The 18395-nt window shown below is 44.5% G+C and overlaps 1 protein-coding gene across 4 annotated transcripts; it reads left to right on the top strand.

Annotated features, from left to right (window-relative positions):
- Nucleotides 1-82: 82 nt before the first annotated feature.
- On the top strand, nt 83-18182 carry st7l (suppression of tumorigenicity 7 like). 4 transcript variants are annotated; one of them, XM_021609271.3, is made up of 15 exons: nt 83-481; nt 1062-1144; nt 1400-1559; nt 1785-1839; nt 1970-2085; nt 2278-2356; nt 2513-2601; nt 2706-2806; nt 3523-3637; nt 3910-3982; nt 4317-4419; nt 11191-11341; nt 11506-11598; nt 11698-11837; nt 16159-18182. In XM_021609271.3, exons 1-15 carry the CDS (start codon nt 274-276, stop codon nt 16252-16254), a joined length of 1662 nt encoding a protein of 553 aa, XP_021464946.1. In that variant the 5' UTR covers nt 83-273; the 3' UTR covers nt 16255-18182. The 4 variants fall into 4 exon arrangements, 2 of the variants coding, with proteins under 2 accessions (XP_021464946.1, XP_021464945.1); XM_021609270.3 differs by having other exon boundaries at nt 96-481; nt 1970-2109; XR_016497221.1 differs by having other exon boundaries at nt 159-481; nt 11191-11379.
- The last annotated feature ends 213 nt before the right edge of the window (nt 18183-18395 follow it).

Genomic DNA, 18395 nt, shown 5'->3' on the forward strand with positions numbered 1-18395 from the left:
CTTTTCCAAAGTAAAAACAAAATGCGTTGTTTAGATGGAGTGCGAGGGCGAATTGTGTTATTGCATACGCGCATTTCACAGAGTCCCTAACGTTCCCTAACGAAAATATGCAAATTATTGTTAGAACAGGCCAATAGGAGCTCGCTATCTCATGCTTTGCTCTGCCCACCTCCTTGTTTGTTCGGGCCAACATGATTCATTTGCTCCCATTGGAAACGACAGGCTCTGATTTTTCTTGGGTTACTTTTAACAAATCTTTGGTGCCACTGGCACATGATTCCTCTGTTTACAGCACAGCCATCCGGTAAAAACATGGAGGACGCCACCAGCAGTAATCCTCAATCTATTGGATTTACAGAGAAATTAAAATCATGGCTGTCCTGGTCATGGACATACATATGTGCAGTTTGGTTTGCCATGGTTTTAACTATGATCTATGTTCTGCGAAGCCCCTTGAAACTGCAGGACACTCTTACCTCAGGTGAGTTAGCTAGCTAAAGTAACGTTAGCTGTAATGCAGAGCCATCAAAGAATGGGCAAGCTAGCTAGTTAGCTAATGTAACCAGCCTGCTAGCTAACAAATATACATCGAGAGACAGTGGATGAAGTGAAAGTTTGACAGTTCCATAGCCAGCATCTCAGGTTGGTTTATTTATTAAATATTAGACAGCTATTAGACACCTAACTAACGTTTACTGTTATGCTTATGCATAACAACTAACCTGCTAGCTAGATCGCTAGTTTACGTCATTCAAACTAGCAATGCATAGTGATTGCTAGAATTGCATGAGTTTCTTAGTCAGTGTGGCTATTCGCTAGAGACATAGCTAACTAGCTATATCTCTCTTCACCAATGGGCTTCTTCACCAATGGGCTACTTCAACCTCGCTAGCTAGCTACACGGACCCAGCACAGGCTCTGTCTGTAGTAGGCTCTGCATTATTAGCCTCTAATTTACGTTCAGTGTTATATCTGAATCCCAGTCATATTATTCAGTCAGGCTTGTGCAGTGTCATCAATTTGTGTGTTATGCATTTGATCTAACACACCTGTTGTTTCAGCATCTGTGTTCTTGAATACACTGACCCCTAAATTCTATGTGGCACTCACTGGAACATCCTCTCTCATCTCTGGCCTAATCTTGGTGAGTTGTGAAGATCACAGGGTTATTCACTGCATGGGGGTTGGTGAATATAGTTAGCCCTGGTTGTAGATTGGACACTCCACATTTGCAAATGTGCAATTCAAATACCAACACCAACGGGAACCTAGATGTGTTGTACACTTAGCTAGTGCACAATGATACGATTCAAATAAATGGCAATCAATTTCATTGTCAAGAAGATGTGTATACTGGTACATTGCTCTCTGTATGACTGGCCCAATCCCCTGCTTGCAGATATTTGAGTGGTGGTACTTTCGTAAGTATGGGACCTCGTTCATTGAGCAGGTGTCTGTTAGCCATCTGCGGCCTCTCCTAGGTGGGGTGGAGAGCAGCACGACCACTGGCCTGTTCTCCTCAGTCAACGGAGAGGCTGAGCCTAGACCCAGTGTCTCAGGTAAACATTTCACCGATAGTATGGTTCCCCAAACAGACCAAAGACCTGGGTCGTAGTAATTAGTGCACAGCACACTGTAGCAAACCGCAGCAAAGCATTTTGCAATGGACAACAAAAAAATGAGCATTTCTGATTGGACAAGTTCAGGTGCTCTCTCACTGTGGCCAGTGAATATGTGACTCGGGTTTGCAAGGCCATCACTGTAATGACACTTGTCTTTTGCAGAGTGTAAAGTTTGGAGGAATCCTTTAAATCTATTCAGAGGAGCAGAATACAGCAGGTAATGTACATCCCCCACCACAGGATGTCACTCATCCTGAGTTTTAGCTACACTGGCCTTCTATCTAAAGGTAAATTGCTATTTATAAATACTTTGCCCCTGACACTCTTTATTTTGTACCCCTCTAAAGGTACACATGGGTGACTGGAAAAGAGCCTTTGACATACTACGATATGAACCTGTCTGCTCAAGACCACCAGACCTTCTTCACTGGCGACACTCAGCAACTCAAGTCTGAAGATACTGGTTTGAATCTAAGCTTTTCAACTGGTATATTATGATATATGAAAGCCAAAGTTTACATTTCTGGGAAGGAATAGAATCCTTCATTCTTTGTAAAAAGACTGCTTTGTGCCTTATTGGCCTGCGGACTGTCTTCTGGATCCATGTCTAGACACTACGTTCAGTATTTTGTTATATTTTTCTGTTCTCTTACAGTTATGCAGAAGGCCTGGAGGGAGAGAAATCCCCAAGCCCGGATCAGAGCAGCTTACCAGGCCATAGAGATGAACCACGAGTGAGTTCTACTGCCATGACAGTTTCGGTTGTGGTTCGAAGACCTTGCACGCTCATTTCGGGAAATCCAAAATGAATAGTCTTATTTAGGCCAAACAAGTAGGTGTATTCTAGTAGAAGTAGAAAGCAAAGCAAGTGTCTTCCCTGTGGTTTTTAGGTGTGCTGCTGCCTATGTGCTCCTGGCTGAGGAGGAAGCTACCACCATCACAGAGGCTGAGCGGCTGTTCAAACAAGCCCTGCGGAGTGGTAAGAGAGTACAGGACCAAATCACAAGCCTCGGGCCTTTTGAAATCATTAGTCGGGGATGGGATTTTTGTAATTAAATGCAATACATTGCCTCTCTTGCATAGCTGGCAAAGACATCAACTTGCTGGTGTATATCAAACGCAGACTGGCCATGTGTGCACGCAAGCTGGGACGCATCAAGGAGGCAGTGAAAATGATGAGAGATGTGAGTGTTGCCATTTCCTTGACCAGGGGTGTTAAAATCAGGGCCTTGAGTTCTGCATTATGGCTGTTTATGCAGGTAGCAGTTACAGCATTGAGACAGGAACCAAAAGGTTGCTGGTTCAAATACCCAAGCCGACAAGGTGAAAAATCTGTCTGTTCCCTCGAGCGACCCTGTAAAAACAACACATTTCACTGTACCTATCCGGTGTATGTAAGATTTATTTTTATTGATTGATGCCATTGATTGGCTAGAGGGAGAGTTCACTTACCTGGGACGCATTCAGTTCACTTCAACCTTTGCTACATTGCGTGACGGTTTGCATCGTTCTTAAACAGCCTTTGTGGTATGTTTTTGCTCCCGTGTTGGCGGGGTGTGGCCGGATCAATATGGATGTGACCATCTGAAATCATAAAACTCCTGCAACACACCATTCATAATCGTCCTTTGGGCCACCATAATCACAAAGCTTTTCAACCTGTCTTTCAGTACAGTACCATTTCCGTTGAATTCATAGTTTTACACTGTTTTGTCATACTGAACGCAGCCCTGGTATTAGTCGCTGTTTAGAGGATAGAACAAACAGAAGTAATGTGGACGTAGAGGCTGTGATTTTCTATTGTCCTGTCTTTAGCCCTCTTCTATGCACCTTTTAAAACTGGTTAGTCCAGACACTTTATGATTCCTTCTCTCACTTACTGCTCCTTACTTTTTCCCAGTTAATGAAAGAATTCCCACTGTTGGGAATGTTGAATATACATGAAAATCTCCTAGAGGCATTACTGGAGCTGCAGGCTTATGCTGACGTACAAGCAGTCCTTGCCAAATATGACGGTAAGCTATATGGCACGTAGCCAATGTTTTTATCCAAGGCGACAGTAATGAGTGTGTACATTTTTCATAATAGTGGGCCCAGCGTTAATCAAACCACAATCCTGGCGTTGAAAGCCCCATGCTACAAAACTGAACCCCATAGGACCACGTGAGGAAAAACAGGGTTCAAGCCAACAAACGACAATGACTTTGAACCAGTCCTCTGTGTTCATGATTTCCAGACTCCTAGTTTGAGCTTAAAGTGAAATAACCATCATGTGTTCTCGTTGTAGACATCAGCTTGCCAAAGTCAGCTACTATATGCTACACGTCTGCACTGCTGAAAGCACGGGCTGTATCAGAGAAGTAAGTGTCCCCGTGGGGGAAATTTAGATTTTTAAGATCCGTTAGTAACCATTATTGTACGATTTTTACAAGACGTACAAAAACAGTATATTGCATGATCTATGCTTGACAAAGATGCATCTGTTTTTATAGGTCAGACAAGTAGCACGGGGAATTCTGCCTACTAACAATCAATACTTTTTTTGTGGGACATCCAACTCTCTTTTTGTGACTGAAGTGCAGTAGACCCCCCCCCCACACACACACACACACACACTTGAAGCTGTCCTCCTGACTTCTGTCTTAACACGGGTGTGTCTTTCTATCTGTCTCTCTCTCTCTCCATACGTCCCAGGTTTTCTCCTGAGGCAGCGTCCCGGCGGGGCCTGAGCACTGCAGAGATGAACGCTGTGGAGGCTATACACAGAGCTGTGGAGTTCAACCCACATGTGCCAAAGGTCAGTCGAGACCTTCAGCCACAGATCTACCACAGATCTAGGATAAGCTTATGCTCTCCAAATTCTAACCTTGACCATTAATTGCAAGAAAGGTACATATCTACAATCAGCTTAGCTTACCCTATCCAAGTCCGAACCTGAACAATTAGTGGGGGAAATGCTGATATGAATTTGTATGTTTTTTCCGTTAGCTTTATTTGAGCAAATTCTGTCATTTTTTTACAAACACAGGTGATGGCTATTTAGTTATTTTGCTGTACTCCATTCTCTTCTGGGGTGATGGCAGCAGAGAGCATCAACGTCTCTCCCAGAACTGTGCTGACTTTAGTACTTGTAAGGACCTAGGACAGCCAGCAGGTGTCAGTATTGCACTGCATCGTAAATGTAGCTGCTGTAGTCAGGACTGGACCTGTGTGCCACTACTCACTCTCTCTGTAGCACAGTAGAACACAGTGCCCTGCACTTAGTGGATTTTTCCAAAGGTAAAACTATAAGCCTAATTATTATTCCATTAGCTATCTATCAGTTGACTATGAAGAGTTCCTGGTGAGATCTGGATCGTGTTCAGTAGGGCATACTGTAGCATACTGTAAATCTTTTGCAACAGAAAATACAAATCTGTATTTTTACTGCATAAGATCAGATAGTACATCCCCCGTTTCAAAATCTTTTCTACCTACTGAACAGGAACCTGAGGTGTAACCTCGTTGATCATGGACATGACTGGGCTGTACTCTGGTCTGGGTGACAACAAGGGGCCCTGATGTGTCCCCTGCAGTAGACAGACAGAAACAATTCCTGCACATCTCTTCCCACAGGGATTAGGCTTGGATGCCCTATAGTAAAACACACAATCCCCCACACACACACTCTCTTGCTCTCACACTCACTCTCATACACAGAGGTCGCAGTCTCCCTACAGCAAGTGTGTGTGTGTGTGTGTGTGTGTGTGAGCTGCGATGTGTGGCAGTCACAGGCAGCGAGGGGGAAACTCAGTGCTTTGATCCAGGCTTTGATGTGAGGGCCCTCATCCTGAGTGTCTCCCTGTCCCCCACCTCGCCCCAGGGGTATTGCTGCCCCCCTCTCTGCTCCCTTCTCAGCCCCCCTTTGCCCCCTCTCATTCCCCTGCCATGGCACTGACAAACAGGGCGGGTCAGACTATAAAGTAGTGATCCCAGAGATAGTGCACATCTACAGCACCTCTGCTTTCAACTGGTGTTACCCTAGACCCTTCTAACTAAACTCTGAACCTCGAAGCCAGTTCCACTGCATTTTTTTCCCACTGTCCCCCTCTAATCAAGGACTGATTTAGACCTGGGACACCAGGTGTGTGCAATGAATTATCAGGTAGAACCAAAAACCAGCAAGCTCCGGACCTCGTAGGGTAGAGTTGAATACCCCAGCTCTAGACCGTTGAGCTGGGAGAGACTAATATGTTCTCTCCGTCTGTCAATCTCTGTCCCATTGAAGAAGATCTTCTCCCTCCCAGGGTTCACGTCTCATAGTAGACAGGCAGACGGGACACTCCAAACCTTTTAGAATTGTTCAGATCCGTCAGATATCGACTGAATTATAGCACATAAAACATTTTACTGCCACTGACGCATAATGAATGGAGTTCAGGGATTTTGGTGGGAATTCAGGTATAACATGTATTGTCATGTCACTTATTTTCTTAGAATGCACTTATATATATATATATATATATATATATATATATATATATATATATACACACACAGTGCCTTCAGAAAGTATTCACACCCCTTGACTTTTTCTACATTTTGTTGTGATTCCATTTAGATTTTGTGTCACTGGCCTACACCATAATGTCAAAGTGGAATGATGTTAGACATTTTTACAAATTAATAAAAAATGAAAAGCTGAAATGTCTTGAGTCAATTCAACCCCCAATTCAACCCCTTTGTTATGGCAAGCCTAAATCAGTTCAGGAGTAAAAATGTGCTTAACAAGTCACATAATAAGTTGCATGGATAGTGTTTAACATATCATTTTTGAATGATTACCTCATCTCTGTACCCCACACATATATACAATTATCTGTAAGGTCCCTCAGTCAAACAGTGAATTTCAAACACATAGACCAGGGAGGTTTTCCAATGCTTCACAAAGAAGGGCACCTATTGGTCGATGGGTAAGGGGAAGAAAAAAAAGAAGCAGGCATTGAATATCCCTTTGAGAATGGTGAAGTTATTAATTACACTTTGCGTGTATTGATACACCATCCAGTCCCTACAAACATACTGGTGTCCTTCCTAACTCCGTTGCCAGAGAGGAAAGAAACCGCTCACGGCCAGTTGTAACTTTAAATAGTTAAGAGTTTAATGGTAGTGAAAAAACTGAGTATGGATCAACACCATTGTAGTTGCTCAACAATACTAACCTAAATGCCTGAGTGAAAATAAGCCTGTACAGAATAAAATATATTCCAAAACATGCATCCTGTTTGCAATAAAGCACTAAAAATACATTTTTAAAAATGTGGCAAAGAAATTAACACACCACATCACTGAGTACCACTTTTCATATTTTCAAGCATGGTAGAGGCTGCGTCATGTTATAAGTATGCTTGTCACCGGCAAGGAGTGGACTAGGAAGTTTTTCAGGATTAAAAGAAACAGAATAGAGCTAAATTCAGGAAAAGTCCTAGATTAAAACCTGGTTGTCTGCTTTCCACCAGACAAGTCAACATTCACCAGGACAATAACCTAAAACACAAGGCCAAATATACACTGGTGTTGCTTACCAAGACGACATTTAATGTTCCTGATTGGCCTAGTTATAGTTTGGACTTAAATCGGCTTGAAAATCTATGGCAAAGTTGAATGTAACATATATTGGCTCAATGCTGTGAATACTTAAATACATATCTGTATTTAATTTTCAATACATTTGCTAACATTTCTAAAAACATGTTTTCACTTTCATGCGGTATTGTGTGTAGATGGATGAGAATAGTTTTTATTTCATCTATTTTGAGTTCAGGCTGTAACACAACAAAATGTGGAGTAAGCCTTGGGGTATGAATACTTTCTGATGATACTGTATATTTTCTAATGGTATCAGGTATATATTTTTTTCTTAAAGTAAATCAAATGAGATGCCTCATTTGCATAAGGGTGTATTTTCATACGTGAATACATTAACATAACGGGATGGAACAGGGCTGAAAAAACATGCCCTGTCTATGCCTACCTGTGCTGTCTATGCCTACCTGCACTCACCTGTGCTGTCTAGACTGCCTAATTTAATTACTGTTGTTGTCACTTTCTGTTGCGTAATTCAACAAGTGTGTCAATAGCAGGATATCCTAGATTAGAAATCACCACACTTGGCTCTAGGTTACACCTATCTAAACAAACATTGTTTGCGAGAGCAGACATAATGTCACTATAATCGCAAGTGTTCATTTTAGGTACTTGTTTCATTTCAGCGCGTCTAATTTGTAAACATCAGTATTACATTATTTTAATTCCACCAAAAAAATCAACACTCATCAAAATAAAGTTATCTTTCTTCTCTTTCTTGTGACGTAAGTATCGAAGCGATGCGTTGAATCCCAGATGAAGCTTTAGCGTTATTATAGACACCATTACCAGCGTGCGTTTGACAGGCCATTGCAAACATTTCTGCACTCGTACCTTTTAACGGGGGAAAAAAGTACAGGCTCAAGCAAGAGGTATGAAATGTTCGCAGGAGTCAAATGAAAGCAATCAATCCAGTGATATTGAAGTGACCGGTGGATTTTGCACCCCTCAAACACAGGAAATAGATGGCTGCGACGGACTTAACGTGGCGACTTTTAAAGAGTTGTGCCTGTCGCATTGTCCTCAGGAGCGCGGGAGTGAAGCAGGTTCTTTCAGCCTCACCGTGTCAAGTCAATTCATTGAATCCGCTAGAGGTTGGGTGCTTTGGTCTTCTTATAGTCAAAGCTTTTGAGATTATGCAGCGGGATTATTTCCTGGTCTAAATGATTTGTGTCAGACTTGTCTTTATTTATTTATTGATCAAGGTGAGTCCCATTTGAGATCTTATCAAGATCCGGTGTGTATCTCTTTCACAAGGGACCCCTGTCCTTGTCTGTCTAAATGGTCAGTGAGTGCACCTGTAGCCGTAGAGCCCGAGGCATGCCTGGCGTGGGCTGTTTTCTGCCCAGCAGCCAGTGTTCACACACAGATACCAGTTGTTCACTGGACTGGAGCGAGCTGCTCTGGCTCTGTTGTGGGTGGGCTTCCATTCCCAGCAGCTTCCCCGCATTCCCCTGCTTCAATCAACGAGCGAGACCCCCCGATTCCTCCCACCGGCCTCGGCAACGTGACCCCTCAGCAGTCAGTCAGTCCACCAGCCAGCCCCCACCAGGCAGCCTTGGAAGAGTGGTGTAATGAAGGCAAGATTTATGGGCATTCTGGGAGGTCAGGCGTGGGGAGTGTTAGGGCCAGCATCGCAGCAGGCCTGAGGGGATTATATATGGACATCACGCTACATCACATGAGCAGACTGCACTAAATGCTCCACACACCCAGCTGTTTCAGTGCTCAACCTCTTAACCGCTCTGCTCGCCACTTTTTTCTTGTCTGTCCCAATCAGTCTCGCTCTCTCTCTCTCTCTCTCTCTCTTTCTCTCTCTCTCCAAGGAACAGTAGAATGGTTGAGGAACCGGACAGAGGGAAGCCTGTATGGCTGGTCAAGTGTTAAGGACACCTGAATGTGTTTTATATTTGGCACACTCCTGTGGTTAACACTTCCTCGCGCATTTGGAGTGTGCTGCATTGTGCCTGGTAGCCTATGTTGTGGCGATGGCCTCCTCGGCCTTGTTCAGATTTCAGGTGGATGGAGGCTTGACTTAGGTCAAGTGTGATCCAACACTGCTCTGGAGGAGACGGCGGCAGTAAGAAGTGCCTTGGCTCAGCTCTAGCGTCAGCTCACCTTCACCAGTTCCTAACCTTAATCATTGGAAGGAACGATACAAAACTGACTTTTTTAAAAAAAAGATTTTTTAAGATTTTAAGAATATCCTCCTCCAGCATCCGTCCAGTTCAGTCCGCCGCTACCTTCGGGTGACCTAACATGACAGACGGCCTCAGAGGTCACCTATCCTTCAACAGCACCGTGAGCCAATGAGACGACGGCTGGATGTCGTCGACTTGTTCCATTGTGCTAAATGCCGAAGATTAAAATCGGAGGGAGGCTTATGAGTTATGCTCCGGCGTATGAGTGTTCCAAGATAAAAGAGGAACGTCAATGAAACTCGATCCCTTCATCAAAGAGGCGACTGGTGAAGGGGGGAGGGGGGGGGGGTGTACGGAGGAGGGAGGCAGCGCAGAGGGCTGAGGTGTTACCCACCCTTATGCCAGGGCATGCCAGGAAGGACAGCTGCCAGTCAAATGCTTTGGTAACCATCACCTCTAGCCTTATTAAACACACTGGTATACCTGGTTAAAAGTGCTGCTCCTAACAGAATGAAGTATGCTCAGCATCTATATAGCAGGCCTCTCCAACCCTGCTCCCGGAGAGCTACCGCGTAGGTTTTCGCTCCAACCCTAATCTTGCACACCAGATTCTAATAATTAGCTGGTTGAAAAGCTGAATCAGGCTAGTTACAACTGGGGTTGGAGCGTAAACCTACAGAAGGGTAGCTCTCCAGGGACAGGGTGGGAGAGCCCTGATCTATACAGTAAGCCTAAGTGCTGACTGGCGTAAAAGTCTCAAATTTGGCGAGGACATGAAAGTCGCGCACGCCACTGAACGACTGCAACTCAAATAAATCACTGCAGCGAGGAGTGGAGTGCGCTGAAAACGTCTTTAAAAAGTGCTAGACACTCAATCTCAAAAACATGAAACTCACAGACCATTATCCACGCATAACCAATCAGCATCATATTCATGCAGACACACTGTAACCAGCCAGCTAACACACCAGCTAACTGTCCCTGAGGGAAGAGGAGAGCAGTGCAAAGGGCTGGTCTGCCCCTCGGGCCCTGGGTGCAGCCTCCTGGGCAAGCAGGGTGGCTCTGGGCTGCTATGCACTGGGCTGGCTGGCTGGCTGAGCCTGTGACCATGGGGGAGATTAAACAGGATTAGCTTTAGGGTAACCTTCCCAAAGTGTCAGTCTAAGACCCATAGTCCTGTGAAGCAGGCTGCCTGGGAATCCAGAAGGCCCAACCCCAACGGTCCCTGCTGGCCCCACAGCCCAGGGGACCAGTTCAGAGGGGATTAACGCCACTGCCACGCCGCCACACACACACACACACACACAGTCCAGACACGGAGGAAAGTCGGCAGCACCACACAGCATAGCTTGACTCAGTGGGAGGAACTCACAAGGGGAGTTTACACTCTGAAACTAACAGTAAAAGAGAAGAGAGAGGCTTTAGATTTCCCCCACTTGAACAATTGCAAAACAAGGGCCCTCAACAAATGCCTCACGAGGAAAAGTATATTTCAGTCTATCGGTCAGATAGCCTTAGCCTAGGGAATTATTGCTCAACAGGATATGGATGAAGTGCTGACTAATTCCCATTCAAATAAATGAACTACACTGCCCTTGTCTTCCTTGCACTCACATTCACACTTCTCTCTGCTGAACAGCACAAATTTTGCAGATTGCGACTGTTATTGCGAAATGCGGTTGTTTACCTCGCGCTGGTTGTAAGCCACCCTGGACAAGAGCGTCTGCTGCTGAACTATGCCAACGCCTTTGCCTGTAATGTACTGTAATGGCGTTGTCTCCTGTCTGCCTCTCTGTCTGTAGTATTTATTAGAGATGAAGAGTCTGATCCTGCCTCCAGAGCACATCCTGAAGAGGGGGGACAGCGAGGCGGTGGCCTACGCCTTCTTTCACCTGCAGCACTGGAAGAGGGCCGAGGGAGCCTTAAACCTGCTGCACTGCACCTGGGAAGGCAGTACGTACTGGGACATTGATTGATTGTTTGATTAATTAGTAGGTTGATTCATTCATTCATTGCATTTCTGGCAGTACTCGCATTAAAAAAAAAGAGTTGACATTTAAAATCTATGCATGTACATGCTTGATGTGTTTTTCTGCATTTCTCTCCTGCCCCTGAAGCTTTTCGGATAATTCCCTACCCTCTAGAGAAGGGTCACCTGTTTTACCCCTACCCTGGGTGCACAGAAACAGCAGATCGGGAACTGCTGCCCTGTAAGTTGTAGGACAAGTCACTACTATACAGTATACTCAATGCAATGGTCAATTCTGATGATAATATGTCCCCCCCCCCCCTCTCATTCTCTTCTGCAGCCTTCCACGAGGTGTCTGTGTACCCAAAGAAAGAGCTTCCCTTCTTCATCCTCTTCACAGCGGGCCTTTGTTCGTTCACTGCCATGCTGGCCATGCTCACACACCAGTTTCCTGAGCTCATGGGCGTCTTTGCCAAAGCAGTAAGTCGTGCAATTCTCTTCCACTGATTGTTTTGGATGTTGGGGGTAATATTTACTATGGACCGCTTCACATGGCTTTTCATGTTACATTCACTGAATGAATACTTGATGGTCATTTGGGCTAGCAAAAAAACAAGGTTGTCAATATATAAATGGAATCTGGATGTGGTATTTCTCTGCTTTGTGATCACATTTCTCGGGAGTTGCAGAGGTGTGGCATTGACATATCCTAGTATAGAAAATATCATTAACCTAGAGTGATTTGCTGATATCGAACTGGATCCGTTTTAAATTTAGAAGCGTTTTAATGGGAACGATTCAATTCTTAAGAAATGTTGTATGCGTGTTATTATTCTCATGTACTCTGACCAAGTTGTCCTCTTGTGTAGTCGCTGCCTCTCACTTCTGTCAACAACGAGGCTCATGGGATGCCTGGGTCTGATTTTGTATGTGGCTCCTGTGTCTTTCACAGCACAGCGCTAGAGCAATACAGCCAGAATCTCTTAGGATTTAATATTGTATTATTTAATAGTTGTTTTTGCCTCCACGGTGTGAGAATGAAATATAGCTTAACCATATCCTGTTGTCTGAGTAGATTCCTAGAGTACTGTACTGTATGACTTGGCGCAAAAGCAGCATCTCCAACTAAGCCCTGTCCCAGCCAGGTAGTTTGTAGTACACTCATGTATTGGATAGCAGGACTTGAAGATCATCCACAGAGCAACAGCTAAGAGGGCCACCTCTAGTGATTTAGTTCAGACTAGATAAGTGACGTGGGCCTTTCTCAACCAGAACAGGCTAGTCTTGCGTCGTCTCACTTCCCAGTTCCAAGTCTCTTGAGAAAGCCGGAAATGTAGGTTGAGAACAAGCGAGCAACACCTTCGCTCAGCAGCACCGTACTTGGCTACTATAGCAGACTTGAAGAGGAAACTTGCTTTGATGACGCCGGATTTCCACAGAGCCGCACCCTGTCAGGAGGGTCTCCAGGGAATGTGGAGGTTAAGGTTTAGGATGATAGAGTGTGCCTGTCACTACCAGAACAGGTTAACACCTCCACGCAGTCCTTCTCAAAGGGCTGTTTTCCAGCCCAGGCTCAGTTGCCTAATGCACCGTGCCTGTTAAACATCAAAAGTAAAGAACTGCAGTCCAATTGCCCCCATAGCCCATTTCACAGAGCCCCTTTTCCCGCACATTATGGGAATATATGGGGGCCGAAAGAGCATAAGCCAGCAGCTGATAACACAATCCAACATAGGCTTACAGCATGCGCATTAGTTCCAGGGTTTAAGCATTGGGTTTGATGTATGTGATTTAGTCCCTTGTTTATTTATAAGACAGTGTGGCAGACTGTCAATGTTTCTGTTTTTAGCCTGTTTGGCTAGGCCCTCTCTCACGCTAATCCTCTGTTTACGGTGGCCCTGTTTATTAGCTCTCACTTTACACAGCAGAGCAGGGCCATTAGCCTGGGCAAAAACAAGTCCGCAGAGACCGCCTGGCACTCACACTTTTGTTATGGGAAAGACTGCCTCTAGATAACACTTTTACAGCGCAGTGGAGAGCCTGGTTTGTGTAAGGGCCAGATAGAGGCACTCCATGAAAGCCTCGGAGGCTGGAGGGAGGGGAACGGCCCAGGCCCACACCGTTCTCTGAGGAAAAAACAAGATTTCTGCTGAAGAGTATAAAAAAGATCCCCGGCCTGAAACAGGACAGTGGGGGTGACCCCCCCCCCCCCCCCCCACGCTTCCTCTTTATCTACTCCTAGCCCTACTACATGGCAGCCATGTCTGTCCTCAACCAGCTTTTATTAGGTTACCTATTCTGTGGCTCATTGGTGTCAGTAGGGCTAGGCCTAACCTAATTCAAAGTGTGCTTTGTAACTCACTCCATCTTATGGAGGATGGATGTTGTTTTCAAAGTCTTCAGAAGTAGGTGACTGACTGGTATGACGAGAGAATTTGTTCTTAACTGACTTGCCTGGTTAAATAAAGGTACAAAAATAAATAAATAAAAAAGAGCGTTTTATTTTTTATATACACTACATGACCAGAAGGATGTGAACACCTGCTCGTCAAACATCTCATTCCAAAAGCATGGGCATTAAAATGGAGTTGGTCAGGGCTCTGTGCAGGCCAGTCATGTTATTCCACAGTGATGTCGACCAACCATTTCTGTATGGACCTCCCTTTATGCACTGGGGCATTGTCATGCTGAAACGGGAAAGGGCCTTCCCCCAAACTGTTGCCACAAAGCTGGAATGTCATTGTATGCTGTAGCGTTAAGGGGCCTAGCCCGAACCATGAAAAACAGCTGCAGACCATTATTCCTCCTCCACCAAACTTTACAGTTGGCACTATGCATTGGGGCAGGGAGCGTTTTCCTGGCATCCGTCAAACCCAGATTCGTCCGTCGGCCTGCAAGATGGTGAAGTGTGATTCATCACTCCAGAGAACGTGTTTCCACTGCTCCAGAGTCCAATGGCGACGAACTTTACACCACTCCAGCCAACGCTTGGCATTGCACATGGTGATCTTAGGCTTGTGTGCGGCTGCTCGGCCATGGAAACCCATTTCATGAAGTTCCTGACAACAGTTCTTGTGCTGAAGTTGGTTCCAGAGACAGTTTGGAACTCGGTAGTGTTCCAACCGAGGACAGACCATTTTTACGCGCTACACGCTTCAGCTCTCAACGGTCCTGTTCTGTGAGCTTGTATGGCCTACCACTTTGCGGCTGAACCGTTGTTGCTCCTATATGTTTCCACTTCACAATAACAGCACTTACAGTTGACCAGGACAGCCCTAACAGGACAGGAATTTGACAAATTGATTTGTTGGAAAGGTGGCATCCTATGACGGTACCACGTTGAAAGTCACTGAGCTCTTCAGTAAGGCCATGCTACTGCCAATGTTTGTCTATGGAGATTACATGACTGTGTGCTCAATTGTATACACCTGTCAGCAACTGGTGTGGCTGAAACAGCCAAATCCACTAATTTGAAGGCGTATCCACATACTTTTGTATATATAGTGTATCTTATTTGACTGGGTGTTTTTAAACACTTTGACACATCTGACTCATGGTCACTGCACACTGTTTGGTCTGGGTGGACGTGTCTGTAGACTTGTGATTATTGAAATGTTTACCTAAAGGCTTGTTTTATAAACACAAGCAAATAGTTGGACATAATACCTTTCAACAAAATAATGTGTGAAGACCGCACTCAATAACTTTCCACTTTGCAGACCTGAATTTGGAAAAAACCTTGATCAATTGGGCTAATATCTTGTGTTTTCAAAATATTTTCCATTCCTGTTGTTGCACTAGGCGTGAGGACTTGCCTCTGTCTGTCACGTTGGGCAGTGTCATCGCTGTCGGTTGAGACTCAACAGATTGGGGGAGAGAGACCCATGGCATTGCATGCTTAAGCGTTGGCCGTGGTTCCAGATACTAGAGCAAAATGCTGTGGCCTTGCTTCCCCTATCCTGTCACAACCATCTGTTCACCTCGCAAATGTATTGCTTCATAAACACATTCAAGTGTTGTTTATGGTGGATTTAACTATTGGGGATGAAACATTTTTTCAGATATGCGACCGCGGGCCAATTTCAATTGGTTAAGCTGGACATGGAGGCCTCAACAAGGGTTTATGAGTCTCCTCTCTCCTTGCTTATTTGTTTTGGGAGAGCGTTTTATAGAATTAGACCTTGGATCCCTAGGGTGTAGTAGTGATGCAAGCGTTGGTATTCAACCCTAGATGAAGGGTACATTCTAACATGCCCCCTCAGTACAACGCGCCAGGCCAGTGCCTGTCATCTCACGTTTGATTTCACCGTACCCCACAGCAGTCTGTGTAGTTTGTTGAATACAGGGGAATAGCAGTTGTCAGAATTCAAAATGAAAGTGTGTTCATTTCTGTTCATCAGTTATATTGTGTTGGGGTAGCCACCCCCCCAGTAGGCCAATGCCACGCCCTAGCATTGTAAGAAATATAGTTATAGCACATGTGCAATTGTGTTATTGTTGTGACTGAGCTTGTAAAGATATACATGTACAAAGATAGAGCTGTGTGGTATGATTTGGGATGGTGTAGGCCCCTCAAACTGAACTCTAAGACCTCAAAGCCAGTTCCACTGCATTTTTTTTCCATTGTCCCCCTCTAATCAGGGACGGATTTTAGACCTGGGACGCCAGGTGTGTGCAATTAATTATCAGGTAGTACAGAAAACCAGCCGTCTCCAGACCTCGTAGTGTAGGAGTTGAGTATCCCTTGTGTAGTCTATTGAAAGCCGTGTATTGAAATATCTTTGTTTCTTTCGTTCCTCAGTTCTTCAGCACCCTATTCGCACCCCTGGGGTTCTTCGCTGACAAGATGGAGAGCTTCATGCCGTCCAGTTTTTGGCATCAGCTGACTCGAATCTGACCCCATCACACACACACACGCACGCACACACCACATACACAAACACACTCCTCAGACAGCAACACTTCGAAACTATAGACAGAAATGTTTGCTCTCCTGTCTTCAGCATTTACACACACTTTGGGAATGATTCTGTTGGCGAAGTCTTGTATCATGAGACAGATTTTTTTTTTTTAAGTAAACATTTACCAGATATTCACACAGTCATTCATTTTTTTATTATTACCATTATTATATGAACTTGAAGTTACTTTGAGTAACACAGAATGGTAAATTGAGAGTATTTCAACCCACAGTTTACTCCCAAGTCTGGCCTCGAAATTGGGCCATTCTCTCATAGATGAAGTGCCGAAACAATAAGTGAAACAACAAATTAATGATTCTAAATGAGCACACAATTCATATTTTTTTTTTTTTGGAGTGCAGTGACGGTTCACGTTTCATCATTCTGAAAGCTAACACTACAGTTCCTACTCTGTTCTATTTGCGGTTGACAAATGTATTGCCTCTGTTAGCTGGTGCAACAGGAGCGAGAGAGAGGTAAAGAAGAGGAGAAACGGTACTAGAAGGCCTGTTTTCTAAGATCACAGTTATGTACAGACACATTTCTGTTCACTAGAACAAAGTATGTGTGTCAAAAGAGTACATGCCAGTTGAGATGGGTAAAAATAAATAAATAAAGCATAACCTTTATGGTACATAGTTTCCTATGGGGCCGGAGTTTGTGATTTACTGCCTCACCCTGTCTGTGGTGTATGCAACGCCTGCAACGTTTTGCCAGTTGTTGCTACGGCATGCCACCTCAGTATTATATCACTCTAGCCCCTCAGACGTAGCATGAAAATGTAAATGGGATATTGACTGGTCACGGCATGGGCAGTCATGGCATCACTCACAGCCAATTACATAACGGAAAGCTGCATTTCTAGTTTCTCCTCTATGAGTTGGAGGCAACTCGTATTGCTCAGGTGTTATGGGCAGTGTTTAACTTGGGCAGGAGCTCACCGGAGCTGGGTACCGGCACCGGCATGTTCTACTACTTGAGCTCCTGTTCCTCTTTATAAAATACTAGCTCAAAAGTATTGTGGAGCTCCTGCACTTACATATAAACAGTACCGGCACCCAAAATGAGTACCGGCACCTATTTCAGTTCAAGTCAAGCACTGGTTATGGGGCAATAGCAATCACAACAGGACACTATTTGTTTGAAGTACTGTATGATCTCACTTTATCCTCATCAGAAAATACTCTGAACCATGATCTAAGACTAGTCAATAGCCAATATATTGTGGCAAGACTTGAATAGCATGAAGTGCCTCACTGGCTCAACAGACAGAGTGGAAATAATCGGCTTGATGAAATGGAAAGACATTGCCCACGATACTGCCAGATATTTATTGTATTGAACCAACGTTGCGGGCATACAGTGCCTTATTCACCGGGGAGGACCAGTGGTTTCAGAACATGCTCATTAATTTGCTAATTCCTTCAAACTGCGTTATACGTTTGAGTGTACATGAACCCAATCATGAGTCAAGGCAGCAGTGAGAGCTGACCGTTTATTGGTTGCTGGTGGTGCGTTGGCATCACGGTCAATTATCACACATTGCTCGAGCAGCACTAATAATTGGTTTGCTTACATTCAACGTGTGTGTCAAAGCCATCAACATTCCTACCCGGCTATACTGTGCACGATCTGGGTGTACTTACTGTGCACTATTTTAATTCCATACTGTTGGATTATATTTGAGTAACATGATGAAATGCTGAAGACAGAAGTCATACTATTTGACCTAACTACCATATGATGAGTTGGATAGCTCACAATAAATTGGTTATTGAATGTCATTTTAATGTGTTTTGTGTTTGAATTTTTCTTGTACATTGTGAACAAATCCCCCCCAAAATAAAAATGATTCAAGATGGAATTTGTTTTTATGATTATGTCTTGGGAATGTGGGCCTAGGAGGCTCTATGGTTTACCTAGACGGAGAACATGCATGCAAAACAAGTCCAGACTACCTGGGTCTTTCTATAACGGGGGGGGGGGGGGGGCAATGTGTGGCATCGAGGTCACATTTTCTGAAAGGTTTAATATGCATTTACATGTGGTTTTCTTGCAGCTTCTCTTGTGTAGTTAC

Source organism: Oncorhynchus mykiss, chromosome 7 (genome assembly GCF_057628025.1).
Source record: "Oncorhynchus mykiss isolate SJ-2025 chromosome 7, ASM5762802v1, whole genome shotgun sequence".
NCBI lineage: Eukaryota > Metazoa > Chordata > Actinopteri > Salmoniformes > Salmonidae > Oncorhynchus > Oncorhynchus mykiss.